Genomic DNA, 19,647 nt, shown 5'->3' with positions numbered 1-19,647 from the left:
ATTTCAAGCGGTTTGCGGGTCTACATCAGGGACAGCGCTGCCTGTGGGGTCACGTCCCGGGCGGCCGAACGAGGGAGCTGGCCGGGGCAGGGTGCAGGGGAATGGCCGACTCTGGAACGGCTGCGGTTTGGTGATCACGCTCTTTCTGGGCAGAATATGAGTCTGTCACCTTTCCTTGCACTCCTAAATAATCAGAAACCAGCCGTTACAGCCACCTCGCTGGGCCCCGTGACCAGAAGCTCACCTGCGAGCCACTGAGGCCCCTCCAAACTCCACTTCCGTGGGTGGGGAGCCCGGGGGTGGCAGGGCTGAAGGCGCACGCCGTGAAGTGGCTGAACAGGCTGAGGCTGAGCTCCTCGCTGCCAGAGAGAGGAAGCATATGGGGCCGTGCCCGCCGTCACCCCTCAGGCCAGCTGTTGGGGACCTGCAGGCCTGACGCCCGCACTCTGTCTTCCAGGAAACATAAGCAAAAACTGCACGAGTCACGGCTGGTCAGAGATGTTTCCCGACTTCGTGGACGCGTGCGGCTACAGTGACGCCGAGGACGACAGCAAGGTAAGGGCCCGTGCAGGTCCCGTGCTTCCCAGACCCTTTTCCGGAAGCGACCACGGAACGGTGTCCTTGAGCTGCCGGACACAAACGCCTCCAAAGAGCTGCTTCCTCGTGGCCAGTGTGGGCCGCGTTCCTGTTTCAGTCCTGGGCCTGGCACCTGGCTTCGGTCTGGGGTTCTGTCGTTTCGGAGGCAGGAGAGCCTGACTCTGTCGCTGGCCTCCAGGGAGGCTAAGTGGCTCTGCGGGCCTGAGAGGAGCGTTAATGAGCGCCATTCTGCCGATGCGTTTCTTTGGTCTGTTTAGGACTCTGCCACAAAGCGGGCTCTCCAGAAGCCGTGCAGTGGGGTTTCTAGCCGCGAGCCAGCAGCAGGAGAAGCGCCCGGCTCTGGAGCTTGCAGCCGTTCCCGGCTGGCCGTGCCCAGGGTGTGCTGATGGCCGGAGTGTCACAGAAGGCCCCAGAGGTGTGCGCAGGGGAATCCCTTTCTCTGGGAACGCGACTGTTCAAATGATGTGTCGACTGGAGCCTGCTCAGCTCCGCTGAGCCCCAGGGCTGGTCTGGCGTGGCCTTCTTTCCAGCTCGTTCAGCCAGCGACGCTGTGGGATTGTGGTTTTACTGGGTCTGCCACCAGGAAACCAGGTCACCGTCCTCCCCTCGGGCCGCCTTCCTTCACGTGACCCCAACGCCGCGTTAGCGACAGGCGAACGCCCTATCAACGTGAAGGCCTGGTGTCTCGTTCCCCGTCCCCTGCAGCCCCACTGGGTGGGAAGGTGCTGGAGGCCCTTGGAAGAGCCTCAGGGAACAGCCAGCTACTCCCGCACCTTGCTCCCCCTTGCCTCCAGCCCTGCACCCGCCTCCCCTCCGTGGAGACTGCTACTGGGTCACGGTCAGGTCCACTTCTTGGGGGAGTAACACACCTTTCGTGCCCCTCTTGTACAGTGGGACTGTCTTTGCTCTCCTCACTAAGATTCACGGTTTGCAGCCAATTCCTTTACAAACAAATCTGTAAACTTGAAGAAGGAGGAACCTCGCGCTTCAGCCAGTGTCTCACTAAGCGAAGGTTAAGTTTCCTGACACAGGGCCCGCGGTCCGTGGGAACGATGCTGGCGTCGTTGGTGTGGCCGAGCGCGTGCTGTGGGCCGCGTCGCTTACCCGTGTCATCACGGGTGCCCTTTCCCCATTGAGGCAGGACGGACGCGCGGACGCAGACGCACTTACGGAACAGGCGTCCCTCAATGCTGTGTTTCCGCAGGAGCAGCGCCGCCTTGTCTGTGGGGCATGTTTCCAGAGATACTTGCTCACTTCGTCTCTCTGTGTCACGTGGCGCTCGTTCTGGCAGTAGTTCTGATGTTTTCCTGGGATCCTTGTTCCAGTGACCTGTGACCACTGAGTAGCCTTCGCTGCAAGCTCGGAGGGTAATTAGCATTTTCTAACAATAAAGTAGTTTTTAACTAAGTACGTACGTCGTCTCCTTGGACACGATGCTGTCGCGCGCTCAGAAGCGACGGTCTCCCTAAGCCTTACAGGCGTCAGGACACCAACCAGTTTGCTGGACTCCCTCCGTCACAGCTCCTGCGCTCGGCGCTGGCCCAGAGCAGACCGGCCCCCACGGCACGTGTGACAGCCCGGTGCTTCGGTGCGTGTACATGAGCGCACTGTGAAGTGATCTCTCGGTCAAACAATCACCCGTCACCCCACATATTTATTTATTTTGGTTTTGTGGGGGTGAGACACGGACCTTATTACTCCCTTAGAGCTGAGAGTCTACAGTTTTTCTAACATCGCTCACGACCCCCACCCCCGGTCTTCCGTCTGCATGACCACCCGCCTTTCAGACGGAAACGCTGAGCTTCGATTGTGACCCGACGTGGTCAGGGCCTGGCTCGGTTTCTGTCGTGCGATCCCAGACGCGTCTGGGTCAGATCTACCCGCTGAGCCTCCGGTGAAGCCTTTGTCGGCACCTTTGCTCTCCGGCCAGCAGGCAGCCACCATGGGGCCTGCGTGTCCCTGCTGTCCGGGGAACCGTGGGCCGGATGTGAGGACACAAGGGGTGGTTCACACCCTCGGCCGGGCTTGTGACCAGGGAGGCCTAGACGCAGAGCAGCTCCCAGGATCGCTCCAAGGACACATGCTCAGCATCGAAGGCCGCAACGCGCCCTCTCGGCTCCTCTGCCTTCTCACCGGCTCCGACCATAGCCTCCAGCTCCGAGCCGCAGCCTCCTGGTGGGGGAATCGCCCCACGTCGGGCGTGGCACACCGGTCACGGCATCCTACACGGCAGAGTGAGAGTCCACGTCCTTCCTCTCGTCCTGACGGGATTCTGCAAGAAGCCCCAGTGGGACGTCAGCTCGCGGGTCACCTGTGGGGCAGGCAGCGCTGGGGCCGGCAGACGCCGGGTGTGGCCTGAAGTCCGTGACCTGTTCACATCAAATCGGGATTCCCAGCACGTTTTCACAGGAAGACGCCTGGGGATGTCAGGTTCTAGACTCGTCCCAAACTGCTTTCAGCTGTTCCACGGGACCAAACCAGGAGACCATCCTGGCGGCATTCTGAGACTAGGTCTTGAACAGGTACAGAGTCGACCCCCAGCCTCAGGACGGTTCTGGAGCAGGACGAGTTCACAGGCCCTGTCCTGCCGTCCCTGCGTTATGACCAGGAATGGGGATTGCCCGTCCTCACAGTGACCAGGAGCGGCTTCGGGACAGCTGCCCGTGACACCCGCTCCCAGGTGACCCTAATGGGCGTGGTCAGACCATTTCAGGGGCAAGAGGACAGGCCCCGGTGACAGGGACGGCCTTGGCCCTCTGGCCAGGAGTCGGGGTTGCTCTGACACAACCCTCATTCCTCTCTGCCGGTGCCCCGGACCCCTGGCGGGTGGACGCAGAACATCCCAGTCCTCCAGGCAGCACTTCTTCAGGCCGGTGGGTCCCGGTTTGAGGGTGGGCCCGTCCTCATTCGGTCGTTTCTTGGGAACCCCGGTGCTGTGAGTCTGTCCCGTTATCACGAGCCCAGCGTGATCGTGGGCAGGGCTGAGAGCTGGCGTCCAAGGCCACATGGGCACACGTGACCTGCCAGGCTCTGCCGTCGGAGGCCTTCCCAGGAAAACCGGCGGACGACGCTTCCCGCCCCCAGAGGCCTGCGGCCGGGCCGCGCCTGCGTGAAGCGCGGTGTCGCTGCTTCTCCTGCATTTCCGTCCAGTCTGAGGAGCCATTTTTCCTCTTGGTTAAACATTTCAGAGATTCTACAAATATCATGAATGCATATTCCCTACTAATGGCTGAGAAAGTCAAAATATTTTCACATGGGGACGCGAAGACAATGATGGCACAAAACCAAAGTGAGTAACGTTCCTTCCTGACAGCGGCTTCCGCCGTTCGCACGCTCTGAATACTTGCTTGTTTAAGGAATCCTGCGGAAGACGAGAACCACGCGGCGTGGCGGTCATGCCGGGGCCCGGCGGGGCTGGGGCACCAGCTGGGTCTCCTCGGGCGGCCAAGGGGAGGGCGGCCCTGGCCGTGAGCCCGGCACACTCTGCTTCCGATGTCATTCCTCATCTCATCAGCAGCGCACCAGCCTCCCGGTTTTATGATTTTAATTGGATTTCCTGCTGTCACACAGCCAGACTGTGCTCTGGGTGTTGTGCGTACAAACTTCGCTGGTTTCTGAATTAATTAAATTCAAGAAAAAAATTAGCCTCCACAAAAGCCACAGGCTTGGCTCCATGTGGTGAGGGAATCGAAAGATAAAATGAAGTCAGGGGAGGCCCGTGAAGGGATCCGAAGCCCCGGGGCCGCTCAGAGGGTTGCGAGAACCCCTGCAGAAGCTGCTTCTCACCCCGCAGCAAGGCAGCCCGCGAGTCCCAGGGGGCTTGGCTGGCCTCGCATCACGAGCCGTGGTGAGACCGTGAAGCCCGCCAGGCTTGGCTCAGCCTCTCTCTGTCACGAGGTCCTGGTTCCGGGTCCAGGCTTCCTTGCCTCTGACCCTTTCCCCCCAAAACCACCTTCAGGAGCAATTTCCTCTCAGGCCTTTGATTTTCGAATCTTTGCACAAAGTGCTTCCTCCCAGTAAGGGGATTTGAGGAGCCCCCCGGGGGCCCACAGAGGTCACGCCAGGAGCGGCCCTCTGTCCTTTCCCAAGCCTCCCCCGTCCTGGGGGTCTGCAGGATCCCTGCTCACAGGAGCTGGGGGTCTCCTGGGCCGAAGAAGCGGTCCTAGGGTCCTGCTCTCCGCCTCAGGGGGGACTGCCAGCGAGGGTCCTCCTCCTGGAGCTACCGGCCTGGTCGTCCGTCCCTGCGGGCCCGGCCCTCTGCCCTGGGGCTCCCCAACCACGGCAGTCTCTTGGCCTTTCTCCTGCGTGTCCTGGGCAGTCCTGAGGCCCCAGCCCAGGACACTCCCTCAGGCCAGGCTCCCTGCCTCAGTTCCCCATCCCGTCTCCAGGGATGCTGAGAGCTGGTGAAACATGGAAACACCTAGAAATTCAGCAACCACAAGTGTCCGTGGCGTCGGAGGTTCCTCCTCTCTCCTGAGTACCAGGAGTCTTCCAGACGAACACAGAAGGACCCAGAGCAGCCCCTGCCCCCTCGGCTCTGTGCTGGTCAGCATGCATGACTCTCCCCTCCAGCGCATGTCTGCCCTTTCAAGGGACAGCCCCCGATGACACCCTGGCGTCCTGTGTGCCACAGACACGCAAGACAGAACCCTCCACGTGTCTCCTATATTGTATATTTGCTAACACGGTTCTTCAAGAAAGAGCGCTTCAGCTAAATTTAGCCGACAGAGCTGTCTGGCACGTCAGCCTCCCCATGCATCAAGCGGATACATTTCTTCCATATTATGCCATATTTCTAAAAATATTTTTGCTCTCTCCTCTCAGCTTCCAGACACACCAGTAACTCTTGCTGCCTAACCACTGGTGTGGCCTCCCGGGGCTCCCCACTCTGACAACAGAGACCCCAGGGCTGGGTGTCTGGCCGCACCGTTTCGCTCAGCCCTCACAAGGGCGTGTGCTGCTACCCCACTGCCTGGCGGTGTGGGGGAGGGGGCGGCGCGGGGGCCTGTCGCCCAGGGATGTGCTGAGTAGCTGCCTGGGAGACGCGGGGCCAGGAGGAGAGCCCTGGGTATGGCGTGCCAGCTAACCTGACCAACTAACCTGACTAACTAGCTACGCCAACTAACCGGAGATCTGGGCCCCTCTGGCCCGTGCTGGCTCCCCTTACAGGTCCCCGTTTAATCCAGCTTCTGACCCAGCTCTGGCGGCTGCGTCTGCTCTGCTTCCCGTCGCACGGCAGGAGCGAGCTTCCCACTGTGGCTTTCAGGGGCGCGTGAGTCCCGCACTGGCGGATGGCTCAGGGGACCCTGGGAGCCAGGCCGCCAGGCGGGCGCCGGAGACACTGGGCTCGGAGATCCAGCGAGGGCCCAGAGCGGGCAACACCGTCAGGAAGCCTGGGTCAGAACACCGGAAGCAGCGGCGGGACCCGGAGCTGCAGCCACAGGGACAGGGCCCGAGCTCATGGGAACGGCTGACTCGGGTCTGGGCAGAAATCCGACCGTGAGCAGGGGCGGGTTCAGAAGACAGGCACCATTATGGGCTATTTTCACGCTACTTTTAACTGAACCGGAGACAACGATGTGTGATACTTGCTGAATAAAGAATGCGTCTTTCCAAGGCCAAAAAAGAATGTGGATGAGAAGTTAAGAAATATAAAGACAGACTGTCACAGGGAGAGAGACCGTGTAGTCTCCCAGGAGACGGAAGACTCTGCCACGAGCCCAGGGCCCTGCTCCGGGGAGCACAAGGCCTCCGTCCTGCGAGGACTGGCTGTATCCACGGACCTGGGTGTGTCGGGCAGACTCGGGTGGCTGGCTGGGGCCCCCGGCAGCGGGTCGAATGACACCAGACGGGTCTCGACCCGGAACAGTGCTCTCGAGAAGGGTCTGACCTCCTGGCCCCCTGCTTCCCTTGGGCTTGTCCGTGAGCAGCCTTGCCGGGACAGATAGGCGAGGTGGCCGGCAGTCTGCAGGGCCGGGATGCCAGCTGCCCTGGCCATGCCACAGGCGGGAGCAGGACAGAGGGTCCCCGGCAGTCGGGGAACAACCAGCTCTTCAACGAGTAGTCCGACTGTTTCTCCGTTCGATGTTCGCGTCTTAGGACTGACTGAAATAATGGAACAAAGGGGAGGGTCGACGGGATTTGCTCCACTGGGTACGAGCGAGCTCTGTCAGAGGCCTAGCAAGAGGAAGAGGAGGTTCGACGGAGCTCCCTGCTGACGGATGGTCACCTCGGTGTGCTTTGCGGGGTCTGCAGCTGGACGTGGCCTGAGAGCCATGAGAGCCGCTGACGAAGGACAGAAGCTCCTCGGGTCCAGGAGGTCCTCGTAAGAGCTCTGTTCTCCCTTTAAAAGTCTCTTTGTTATATTTATGACTTTCTCAGAAATAAGAATATGTTACTTTTGTACTCAAATAAAATCTAATTTTAGTCCAAAAAGAAAAACCTCTTAAAAGTATGCCAGGTTTGTCAGATCATTTCTCAGTTACATTTGCCTTTTAAGTCGGGGCTTTGTTGGGAGGTGAGGAAACCCAACTGTCCCACTGCGTCCGTGTGGTGCCGTTCGTGCACAGAGGGTGCGGGGGCCCCACACACGTCCCCCGTTCTCCAGGCAGAGTCTCGCCACGGCTGCGGTGCTGGCCGTGAACCGCCGAGCTGTGTGGGCACCAGCCAACCAACCAACCGCCGGCTGCGCGGGCTCCCCGTGGCTCCTGAAACGTGATGGAAGTGAGCGTAATCTCTAACCTCAGCACTGTAACCCCGCTTGGGAAACGTGCCGTTTTTGCTGCTACCCGTCTGCCGTCTGGGCCCCAGTGCTGGCTGGGTCCTGGAACCAGCTCGTCGTGATGCGTGAGCGGCTTCCAGTCTGGAACATTCCTCAGTCTTTCTGCTGTGCGGGATGTGTTTCTGAAGAATACAATAGATGGCCTGATCTTGGAGACGGCGTCAGCTGAGCTCACTCTGACATTTCTAACAATGACACTTGGGTGTCAGGGGAATTAAATGCTCCGTATCTACGGCTCTTTACCTCAGAAATGTCGTATTTGGATTTTAAAAGAAAGTCATTTCTCTCCTCTGAGCCCTCCACACCAACGAAGGAACGCTCCGCGTAGAGACTCAAACGAAGGGGCGGCCCGGCGAGCTGAGTGACGTGAGCCTCCCCTTCAGATGTCGCCCTGTAGCCGCGCAGGGAGAAGCGGCGAAGTCAGGTCACCGTTATCCCCGCGGGCCCTGAGAGAAAGAGCAAAGCCGAGGTGCTCTGGGAAAGCAACGTTTATTCAGAGCAGGAGTCTGGGACAGTCTCGGACGTCAACCTCCCCTCCACGGGGCATCTTCCAGGATGCCCTCCCAGAGGAGAGGAGGGCGTGGGGCACTGGCCACAGGTGTGTATGCACACACACACGGGCATGTGCACACGCACAGTCACACACATGCACGTGTACACCCATGCACACACATGCGCATACGCACGCCTCAGCTCCTAGATCATTAGCACTGAGCTCTCCGTGGTGCGCGCTGACCCATGGAGCCCAGCTCCCACGTGGAGGCAACACGTGTCCCAGATGCCCAGATATCTCTGACGGCTACAGGCAGGACCCGTGCCTGTTTCCTCGTGACTCTGCAAGCACATCCACACCTAGAAAAGGCCCTGATTTACTGCTCAGAAGCAGCCACGGGGAGGCTCTGGCTGCGGGCCCTGCCTTTCCCCTGCAGGGCCCGTCTGGACTGGACGGGAAAGAGAAGCCCCTTCTCCAGCCGGTTCTGACCTTTTCTGTGAATGCAGCCCATGGACAGGCTTGACAAGTGTTTCCTCACTTCGATAAGGAGGACGTGGATCGTTGGATTAATAAACTTTAAGATCTTTTTCGTTGTAACAACGGTTTGCATTATAAAATCAGACCAAGTAACATAAATCACTTACTAAGGGCATTTAGGAAGCCCTGTGTGGACAGTCTCATTTAATCCCCGACAGGCCAAGGGACGCAGCACGGTTGTTACCATTTCTGGCCGGGAGAAGCAGACGTGGAATGTAGGCCCGAGCCGGGGGCACCTGCTGTCCTGTGTGCGGTGTTGATCCCAGGAGCACAAGCCCAGGTCCCCAGGCACCACGCTCCGTGCTTCATGGGGAGTGTGTCTCCGTGACTTACTGAGCATCTGTACGTGTTCTCTGGTGGGGGCTCTAGTTTTTCCAAAATGGGTGTTTTTTTTAAAGGGGTTCTCTTTTTCCGGTTGGGTTTTGAGAGTTCTTCGTGTGTTTTGTGCGCCCGTCCTTCATTGGGGTGTCCCCAGCCTGTGCACGTCTTCCTGCTCTCCAGCATGGCTGATCGCGGAGTGGGAGTCGGGCTTTAATGCGTCTGCATATTAGCTACTCCCTTCTCGGACCGTGTCTCTGCAGCCGCAGCTCCATCGCGGAGTGGGAGTCACGATCATATGCGTTATTTAATGCGTCTGCGTATTAGCTACTCCCTTCTCGGACCGTGTCTCTGCTGCCGCAGCCAGGGTGGTCTCCTTCTCCCCTCGGACGTCCAACAGCAGTTTCCTAGGTTCGTGTTTCTCGGGAGGACCTCTGACCTATTCCGCATTCATTCCGGTGCCACTGTGAGCTCTGAACCTCCAGTCCTGGTGGGCGCACGTTGCCACGGGTCCTGGCGGCATGTGACTGGATTGCTTCTGCCCCTTTGTCAAACGCCATGGCTCTCTGTCTGGGCCCTGTTCTCTCTCCCTACCCACTTGCCGCGCTCGCCCGTGCCGGGCCGCCTCGATGGCCGCCGTGGAAGTAGTCGTCAGTCTCATGACTCTGCCCCGGCAAGCAGGGACTCCCGTGACGGCGCCCGGTCCCCCGCTGTGGGGCAGCCGCAGGTCCTGTGTCCTTCCCCTCTTGCTGATCCAAGAAAGGTGGTTGGTTTTTCAATTTGATTCGTTCGTTGTCAGCATGAAGTGGCAACTTCCACACCCCTTACAGGCAGCACTAATTCCTCTTAAAGAATAAAATCAAAACAAAAGAGTAACCGTGGCCCTCGTGGGGGATGGCACCGTGGGTTTCCGGCCGGCAGCTTCAGGGCCCATATCCTTAAACATGCTTCTCCCCTCCTGGAGTTCATGTCCCTCATCTGTTAACGGGGACTTGCTTCTGTCCCAAGGTTCTTGGGAGAACTGAATGAATTTCGTGTCACATTTTATTAAGTGGGGAGCCCTCCACCAAGGTTTTGAGTATCGCCACAGTCGCCTGAGCAGAACGGCTTTAGTGGACAACGTGGGGCTCAGAAGACACTTGCCCAGGAAATATCAAGAGGAAAACCTCCGCTTGCGACGTTTTACAACAGGTGGTTGTGAGCTCTGCCCTGAACCTCGAGACGGGGTGCACGTCTTGGGAGTGGGACTTTGATGTCTTGCCGCGCACTAGGGGAATAAATGGATCCTGGGACCTCATTCCCCATAAATCGGGGGTGGTTTCTAGTGATCTCTAACACGTTTGTTTCAAAGAAAGCCTTGGGGCACCGAGGTTAGGCCCCTGACCCTTAGTTTTGGCTCAGGTTGTGATCTTGGGGTCATGACTTCAAGTCAGTGGGAGTCTGCCCGGGATTCTCTCCCTCTCCCTCTGCCCCTCCCCCGCGAACAAATAAATAAGTCATAAACAAATTAGTAAAACAAAGAAAGCCTCAGGTTTCCACTTTTTATGGCAAGAACAGGCACGTCCTTGTCATCTGACAGAGGGCTGCTAGTCCCCAGGCTCCTGAAATCCTGCCGCAGCCCCAGAAACCACGCCCCCAGGTGACGTCCCCTGGACTGGCCATCACACTCCAGCGTGTCCTGCTGCGTGAAGCAAGCACAGCCCTTAAGCCTTGCTGGCCGCTCCACGAGGGGGTCGGACTTCGTGAGCCCTGGAGTCGGGAAGGAACAGAGCCAGTGTCACTAGTGGTGGTCTTGTCCCCCGACGCCCCTGCTCCACCTGGCTGGCCGCCCCCACCACCCCCCCCTGGAGCCCCAGGCTTCTCCTCCCCGCCGAGCTCTCCTCCGGCAGCTCCACCACCCACGTGTTCCTGCCCCAGCTCGGCTCTTCAGTCTGAACTCGGAGTGAGACGCGTAGGCCAGCTCTCCCGCATCGTTTCCCAGCTGTGTCTGGGTGCTGTTCACCCGACAGGACTTCATGCGCCCTGAGGACGGGAACTGTGCCTTCCAGTTCAAGGGGGACCCGTCCTAAGAAGAAGGGTCTGCGTGTCCGTGGTGTTTTCTCTGCCCCTGATGCAAAGGTGCTTGCTGATGCGCAGGCAAACTGTTCTGCGAGGGGTCTGGGAGACCATTGTTTTCCCAGCGGGGTGTGTGATGAAGGCATCGTGGGTTCAGGAGAGAGCGCCGCGGAGCTCCTGTGTCAAGTTCGCTGAGGGGAGAGGTGACAGGCGGCGCAGCTTTTACCAGAAAGCTTCTGAGACTGTGCTGGCGTGAGTCAGAGGTCTCTGGTCTGGCCAGCAGTCTCTCGGCGCCTTCGGGCAAAGTGCACAGCTGGAAACCCAGCACACAGGCAGGGCAGCACGAACATCTCACAGAACCGCATTCTCCAGGCTACTCTCCTTCAAATGTGGGTCGCTGCCCACTGAATTGGTTGCAAACCCTACGAACGGCTTGTAATAGGGTGACTGTATTGTATGTCCGCCAAACCTGGCCTCTTGAGGGAGAAAGGAGGAGCTAGTAATGAGAGCTCCAGACGCCAGATGCAAGCCAGGCCTGAGCCAACCGTAGTCCGTCGTCACCCTAGTTATGACCCACTGTTTGGGCGACACTGGCTGGGCCCTCCGCGTTCGTGAGAGGAGCTCTGTCTGCTGGCAACACCTGCACAGACCTGCACTCGTAGACAGTGAGAAGAGGGCATCACTTTGTCCACACACTTGCTGGGCGGCTCAGGAGGCAGGTCCCCAGCACAGGCTGGCAGGGAAGGACCAGCCTGGCCGCCGTCTTGGACGTCGCCCCCTCCCAGGCAGGGCTGCCGAGCAGAAGCTAGGCGGGAGTTTGCTGGCCCAGCCCGAAGTGACTCAGGGCGGAGGGTCCCCACTGCCTGCCCCTCACCCTCGCTGGCTCCTCACAAGTACTGAAGTGTTGAGAAGGGGAAGTTTCCTGGACTTCTTTGTCTTCCTGATTTGTGGTGATGGTGGTGAGAGACTTTCCAAGGAAATCAACCTCGACGTGTGATCACAACACATGGCCGTGTATCTGCAAGGGACTCAGGGTGGTCCTCCTGCTCCAGGGTGTGGAACTTGGCCATCGGTCACATGTGCTGTGGCTCTCAGGACCCGAGTGGTACTGACAGCCGTTTCTGTGCAAGGAAGCATCACGCCAGCATTGCCTGGGAGCGAATGCCTCCAGCAGCCAGGCTGCCCCTTCCAGATTTTCCCCCTGGCCCTGCCGAGGCCGTGCATCGTAGGGACTGTCCACGGGGGAAGGAAGACCACATTAAAGATATCATATGATACACAAAGCGAATGTTTTCTGGTGATGGAAAATGAAATCCCAGGTTCCTGACGCATCTAACATCCAGGCCCCCTTCCCCTGAGATCTCTTTAAACGGAGCCGCCCCCTTGTCCCCGACCACCTGGCCCTCCCGGGGTGGCAGCCCAGGCCCTGCCTCCTCAGCTCCCTCAGCTTCCTGGCACAGCCACCTCAGACATGGTCGCGGCCCTCACGAGGTCCCCTGAGCCCCGGCTCGCGCCCCACGCCAGGCTGGGCTCCTCTGTCCTGCATCGTGCTTGCGGCTGAGAGAGGAAACCCACAACATCCATCAGCGGAGAAAAGAACCCTCTCGATCGGCCTGCAGTGGCCAGATCCACGAGCTGACTGGGCTTTCAGGTCTCACCCTTGTCTGGGGATGGCGGGGACTTAATAATCTAGCAGCTGTTCTTCTGGAGCAACACCACTTCGCCCCACACAGAAGCAGAGGCCCCCTCCGGTTCCTGCCGGTGCCCTGTGAATGGAGGCCTGCGGAGGGCACAGTCGTAGGTGGGCGGGCCTGAACCCTCTGTGGTCTTAGGAAAATTGGGAAGAGGGGCAAGAGGCAGGTAAGAGCCCCCGAGGGACAGAACCTTGTTCTGGAGGAAGTCTGTGTCCGCCAGGCAAGGAGAAGCCGGCCTCGTCCTCGGCCCTGGGGTCCCCACGCTGGGTCCTCCCCACCCAGCTGCCTGCTGTATTCAGTGACTTCTCCACGCCCTGACGTTGCCCCCGACGCTCCTGTGAGAAGCCTTGGGGAAGCCCCGGAGGGCAGGGCCCTGTGCCGTCAGCTTCTGGGAGGAGCTGAAGCGAGAGTCCTTACCAAAAAGGGAGTGGGGTCGCTGCTGCCTTTCCCGTCGTATGGGCCAAGGACAGAGCCGTGACGCAGCCCAGGGCTGCAAACCCAGATCCATCCGGCACGTGGATGTGACCCCAACCCGCTGAGCACCCACGTGCCCCGTACACACTGCCCGTGAGCCTCAGCTCTCCTTCCTGCCGGGCAGAGGTCGTCACCCTAACCTCCGGGTTCACCTCGGTCTGAAGATCTGACGACATTGGGGGGAGAGCTGAGACCGTTAACTTCCGCGATCTCTGGTTCCCAGCAGCCCGCTGGGGGTGGGCGAAGCGGGCAGGACGGGTGCCTGCGCTCACGGGGCTCCAGCCACCGCCGTGTGACCTGGCCAGGGCAGGACAGAGGCTGGGAGGGCAGCTCCTTGAGGAGGGGCCCCTGAGTAGAGTGCTGCGTGCTGGGCAGGGGAAGGGCGGGACCGCGGAGACGCAGCGCTGGCGGCCTCCAGGCAGCAGTGAAGGCGCAGGTGGAGGCCGCCGTCTGGTTAGAGGGGCCTCAAGCACGAGGAGGGGTCTCCAGCCACCTCGGTGTGGCCCACGGCTCTGCCCACCAACAGAGGGGCCCTGCAGAGGGTTTTAAGCAAGCGCCAAAAGGGTCACGTGTACATTTTAACCCTGCCTGTGGTGTAGACCCGAGGTTCGGAAAGGAACCACATCGGAATCACCGCAGGGTCTGGTTCGGGGCAGGCAGGGGTTGATGGCCTCTGGGCGTTTGCTTTTGGACACGTTCCTGAGGGATGATGTCACTGCCGCTCTGGGGTCACACCGGGAGAACCACCAGTACACAGCACAGCAGCGTGACCCCACGTGGACCAGAGCACACGTCTCCGCAGGTGGGGGAACCAAGGCAGGAAGCTGGACTGGGAATCCGAGGCTGGGAAGACCCTGGAGCCTCGACCCAGACGCCCCGTGTAGACCCTCCGTGCAGTTCTAGAAGCCACTTCTAATGAAAATGAATTTATCTATTTATTTGAGAGAGAGCATGAGTGAGGAGAAGGTCAGCGGGAGAAGCCGACTCCTCGTGGGGCTGGGAGCCCGATGCGGGACTCGATCCTGGAAGTCCGGCATCGTGACCTGAGCCGAAGGCAGTCGCTCCACCAACTGAGCCACGCAGGCATCCATGAATTTATTTTTTAAAGATTTCATTTATTTATTAGAGAGCTAGAGAGAGAGCACAAGTAGGCAGAGCGGCAGGCAGGGACAGAGGGGGAAGCAGACTCTCCCCTGATCGGGGAGCCTGATGCAGGGCTCGATCCCAGGACCCCGGGATTGTGACCTGAGCCGAAGGCAGAGACTTCACCCCCTGAGCCACCCAGGCGCCCCCTAATGAAAATCGATTTAAAGTTGCATCAAAGATGGACATTTCCACACAGTTCTAGGGCCCATGTTCTAAACATGAATTCTTACTCTTCAGTTCTGTCCCCACCGGCAGCGACATGGGTCGGCTGTACACAGAAACCCCAGAAGTTGTTCGTCCCTGTCCTCGAGCAGAGCCCCAGACCGTGTCCTTGTGATCCGCCCGTTCTCTTAGAAGTTGGCTGGGAGAAGCGTCCCGCCTGTTCACACAGCGCGTCACCCTGCGGCCGTTAGCCTTGGCTCTGGGTTGCTCAGCCCTGGGGCTGTCCTGCGTTCTGTTCTGGTGAGACTTCCCCGGAGCTGCGCGCCTCTGAGGCCTCGAGCTTGTCCCAGAGTGTGCTCGGGCGAGAAGCCCTTAACAAAGGCAATTTGCAAATAACCAGACCAAACCTTCTAAATGACTGAGCACATGAGAAATGTGAAACCTAAACCACTTTAAGCAAAGTAATACAGATTAAAATGTGGATATTCTTGTTTTGTTTTTTTTTACATGGACACAGAAAAAACGTCTTAATTCATACCTCTCTCAATTTCCAGTTCACGTGCTGTGTCCTGGGGTAGTCGTCCAGGAGTGAAAATGTGCCTGCAACTCCTCGTGGGTGGGAGCCTTCTCTCACTCTCCCTGTTCCCAAGGCACCTCGCTCGCTGGTTCCCAGGAAATGCCCGGTACATGTGCCGAGCAGGGTGAATTAAACTAATGGCAATGCCAACTGTGTTCAGCAAGAAATAAAAATCTTCTGTACGAAATTGGAGGTAAAACAATTCCCAGCACAAATCACTCGAAAATGCTAGATGGAGTGTAACCGTGTTGCTTGAAAATGCACAGCTGAGATTTCAAGAAAGTAAAGAATCGTAGGCACATTGCCGAGCCCCGGTGCGGCCCGCAGGGGCAGCTGGTTCCCGGGGCAGCAGCCGGAGCATCTGGAGGAGCTGGGGTGAGCCACGCGCAGGTGTGGGTGGCGGCGGGCGGCTGGAGCGGAGAGCTGGACGGAACGTCTGCCCGTTGCAGTGATGGGGAAGGTCTTCCTCCCGCCTCTGCTTTCCAGGAGGAAGATAAGAAGGACGCGCCCTCCTGCAGGCGGGTTCCCCATCTGGGTCTTTGAGAGGCTATACCAATTTCATTTTCTCGTTAAATATTAACGAGAAACTCATTTTTTCCAAACTTTGCAATTTACTTCTGAAATACGTCTTTACCCATATTGAGTCTTCAATAATAAGGGTAATAAGGAGACAGAAACTCTCCTCCAAGGGCATCACCTTGTTGTAAAGAACAACACTGGGGCTGGACGGGGTGTGGACCAGCCTGCAGGAGACTGGCCCACAGGTGCCCCATGAAGCTGCAGGAGCAGGCCTGTCCCTCCTGCCTCGGCCTGGACCTGGGTTTGCTCACTGACCCCAGGGCAGGGGATCAGCTCGGTGCCTCCCTAGCGGGCACCATCCCCTCAGTAGGGTTTATACTAAGCTGGTGTGAACAGGGCTATGGAGAAATCAGGGCCAGTGTGGAACATCCACTGGGTCCACACTCCTGGGCCAATGCAGCATAAACCTGGGTAGGTCAGGACATACTTGCAAAACCAGCCCCCTGTGGTTTCTGGGACTCTCTCATGGGAAGCACCCCCCCAACCCCTGTCTGGTATCAGCTTATTTTAAAAAATATTTTTTAGAACAATTTCAGCTTATTTTTAAAGAGTCCCCCGTAATGAACAACCCATATTCTTGACATCGGCAGTTTCTCTCAGATTTGTAATGTGTGATCAGACGGCAAAGTGGGGGACCCTCAGATCACCCCTCTCCCTGCTCCACAAAGAGTCACTCAGAATGAATTTTAAGGAAATAGGCGGACATTTAAAGAGGTGAATAAAGCGTTTGGGCTCAGAGTGGAGGTGGGCTGGTGCTGTCTGGCGTGCCCCGGGCCGGGCAGCATCGCTCCGGCCCAGGCTGACCACCAGCATCTCTCCGTGCCTCTTCGCAGATCACGTTCTACGTTCTGGTGAAAGCCGTTTACACGCTGGGCTACAGTGTCTCTCTGATGTCCCTTACCACCGGGAGCCTCATTCTGTGCCTCTTCCGGTAAGTATCGGGAATGAGCCATTCTGCTGAGACCAGGAATTGTAGGTTTAAGCCAGGTGGGCCCATCCGAGGAGGAAAGAGATTCACTGTCTCCAAGCCGGCTCTCTCTCCGTTACACCCGGAAAACTCCTTGGAGAATCCCATGTGGAACACCAAAACACGGTGCTAATATTCACATTTCTGTTTACCTAGTCCGCATTTCTTATGTAAAGACACGATGCCGACTTTGGATAAGAATTCAGTTCAGCTGCTGCTACTGAACACCTAGCCGTTGCACAAATCCTTTGAAAATACAGAAGCCGTGAGCCTGCCCCTGCCATCCCGCAAGCGGGGAGAAATGCTCCTACGCTTTGGGCGTCGTGTCCTGACGGCTCTGAATCAAAAGTCAAAGTCAAAACAAAGACCAGTCGGGTTTTCTGCAGAGCAGAGTGGAAGTGGAACAGGGGCGTTACAAACCAATGTTCTGAGCACTTTTTAGAGAAGCAGATATCACATGAGGTGAAGTTCACAGGCAGGGCATTCGACACGGGTCTTGCAGGAAATTTGCTGCAAAGATGTTCCCTTCACATCTGTGGAGTGGGCACAGGCCGCCGCGGCCCTGTGTGCTTCCACTCTTGCTCTGAAGTCCTGCTCCAGGGCCCCAGCCTCAGGAGATGGAAATAAAGGACCAAGTTTTACCTACAGAAATAGTTCCCGTAATGCAGAACTGAGAACATCCGACACATTCAGTAAGGGACAGTAACGTCCATAAAAACACAAGAAGCCTTAAGATTACATCTGATTATTAAAGTGTTCATGGCTCCCTCCACCCCACCCCACCTCACACTTCCTCCCCTCACCCCTGCCTCTCCCTCCCCCACCCCACCTCACCCCTTCCCTCCCCTCACCCCTCACCCCTGCCGTCATCACCGCAGGAAGCTGCACTGCACCCGGAACTACATCCACCTGAACCTGTTTGTCTCCTTCATCCTCCGAGCCGTCTCCGTGTTGGTCAAGGACGGTGTGCTGTACTCCAGCTCGGGCACAGGGCACTGCCCCGACCAGCCGTCCTCCTGGGTAAGGCTGCCCCTGGGAGCAGGGTCCTCGCACTGCGGGGACGGTGGCCGGTGCGAACCGCAGCCCCACAGACCTCCGTCCTCGCCACCCGGGCCCTTGGTCCCTGCCACCTGACACTGGGATGCCGTCTCACAGCTCGTGCTCGGGGCTAAGGGCAAGGGTCAGGCTGAGCAGCATAGGGGCTGCCCGAGGGGCTGGGGCTCAGAGCAGGTCCAGGTTGGCAGGTGAGACTGGGATGTGTCCCAGGCACCTTCCTGGGCTGGGAGGTCGTGGGCCGCGAGCGCTCACCCCCGAGCAGAGCCGGGAAAACATGAGGGCGCCACCCCCACGGGAGCTGCGGCGGCAGCTCTGGGCTGGAAAACCCGGTGTGGTAGAGAGGCACAGTGCCAGTGTCTTCGCCCCCCATCTCCCAGATGCGAGAAAGAGAAGCAGCCGTGGACTGCCGGGGGAGAGTTCCCAAGGGGGGCCCGAGCCCCTGCAGCCCCCACCAGGAGCCCCGTGGCCTGTCTGTGACCACGCTGGGCCCAGCTGTCTGCCATGAGGAGGAACACGCTAGTTACTTCTACGGCTGCACACTCCTGTGCCAGGCTCCCGCCCAGGCCACGCTGGTGCTGAGTGTGGCCTGCGGTGCTGGGCTGGGCTGCGCGCTGACCGCGCCCCTCTGACACGGGGGTCTGTGCGAGTCCTTCCTAGGGCTGCCTCGGGACCTCTGGCAGGCACCCGGGCCAACCGGCAGTCGGTGTGATCACAGCTTCCCGGACAGCCCTCTCTGCACGAGGAGCCGGGACGCTGGCCACTGCCCCCTCGGGCTCTGGGCAGCTGGATCCATCTGCTGGGCTGTTGCCCGGGATGGAACAGACTTGAGTTAATTCAGTTTTCAGACAGGAAAGCCTTCTAGAACACCGTAGAACACCAGCGTTTCGCAGGCCTGCCAGTAAATAGATTTCTGGGGACAATCTGTTCATGACATACTTGGACTGAGTCAATCAGCAGAGTTTGTCGTAATAAAAGTAACACAAGACCCTTCACCCGGCAGACCCCCAGCTCCACGTGGGAGTCAGAGCTCCTGGGGTTCTTGCCTCACAATGAGGTTTCTGACGTGGGCGACAGGGGTGAGCCCCAGTGCCACTCTGGGTTCTTCTTTTGTTGAGAAGCCTCCTTTCCTTTCTCCAGGGAGCTCAAATCTCTGCTCAAAGGAGCCCCCCCTTCCTGAGCTTCTTATTAAGGGGCTGGTGAGTCTAGTGGGACACAGACCCCACCATCCAACCCAGGCCTGTGCTCCCAGCCATGCAGACGAGACCCGGCGGGCTCCTCCCTGAGGGGTGGGGGAGTGACAGCAGCCCAAGGGCCCTGCCACGGCCACCCGGCACCACCAGCCCCTACGCTGAAGGTCACTGACCCCCCTCCCACCTGGGGTTGGGGCTTCACCTCCCCACTTCTCGACAGCCTTCCAGTGCCAGGCTGGATGCTGCTGGGGAGGCCCTGTGATTCAGAAGAGCCGCTGGCCCATTTGTGCGGGAGGACGCAGGGCTCCTGAGCGGGATGGGGCTGCGGTCAGCATGCAGACAGCACGTGTCCCACACATCCTGGCACTGAAGTTGTCCAAGGATTCAGGGCTAAGGACTGAGGTGTGAGAAGCAGGGGTCAGGTGCAGAGTCCCACTGCCCAGTTCCCAGAGGGGTCCCCAGACGCTGCACCCCTCCATCAGGATGTCACCAAGATGTGCACCCACAGAGGCAGGAGGTGGGGGACAGAGGCAGGAGGAAAGGAGGGGACTGGGTCTTCCCCCCCTTGTTCCCAGAGAGGGCAAGGTTTGGAGAAAGTTAGAGAGACAGGCAGACCTCAGCATGAGGACCAGAGAAACCTCTTTTCTTGCAGTTGCATTTTTTGGACATTTTGGTTCTCAGCTGGGTACCAAACCAACGTTATTCTCACAAGCAGGGGGCATCTCCCCCAAGTAGGCCGAAGGGTCTGTTTCTCAAGGTATTTGGAGGAGCCGAGCACTAGGCAGAGTCTATTTCCTTCCAAGAGGAGGCTTCCCCTCCACGGGACCATTCTCCCCAAGTACCCTGGACACAGCGCTGAGCCCTGGGCTCAGTGTGTCTCCTCCTGGCTGCCCCGGGCGGGCTGCAACCCCAGCAGCTGATTCTCACTGAGACCAGAACGGACGACATGTGGAGTCGATGGGGACTCTGAGAAACCTAGCTTCGGGCTTTCCGAGGTGCTCCCCGTGAGCCTGAGCCCCCG

At 58.8% G+C, this 19,647-nt stretch overlaps 1 protein-coding gene across 3 annotated transcripts in view; it reads left to right on the top strand.

Moving 5' to 3' along the window:
• VIPR2 (vasoactive intestinal peptide receptor 2) overlaps positions 1-19,647 on the top strand; it is a 54,170-nt gene that overhangs the window by 24,961 nt on the left and 9,562 nt on the right. For all 3 annotated transcript variants that reach the window (XM_059172423.1, XM_059172422.1, XM_059172424.1), the window contains exons 4-6: positions 458-555; positions 16,247-16,344; positions 17,259-17,400. In XM_059172423.1, coding sequence (XP_059028406.1) covers positions 458-555; positions 16,247-16,344; positions 17,259-17,400 — 338 coding nt within the window. The remainder of the gene's footprint in view (positions 1-457; positions 556-16,246; positions 16,345-17,258; positions 17,401-19,647) is intronic.

This window comes from Mustela lutreola, chromosome 4 (genome assembly GCF_030435805.1).
Source record: "Mustela lutreola isolate mMusLut2 chromosome 4, mMusLut2.pri, whole genome shotgun sequence".
Classification (NCBI taxonomy): Eukaryota; Metazoa; Chordata; class Mammalia; order Carnivora; family Mustelidae; genus Mustela; species Mustela lutreola.
The sequence above is the reverse complement of the archived record's forward strand: the minus strand, read 5'-3'. Positions and strand labels throughout refer to the sequence as shown.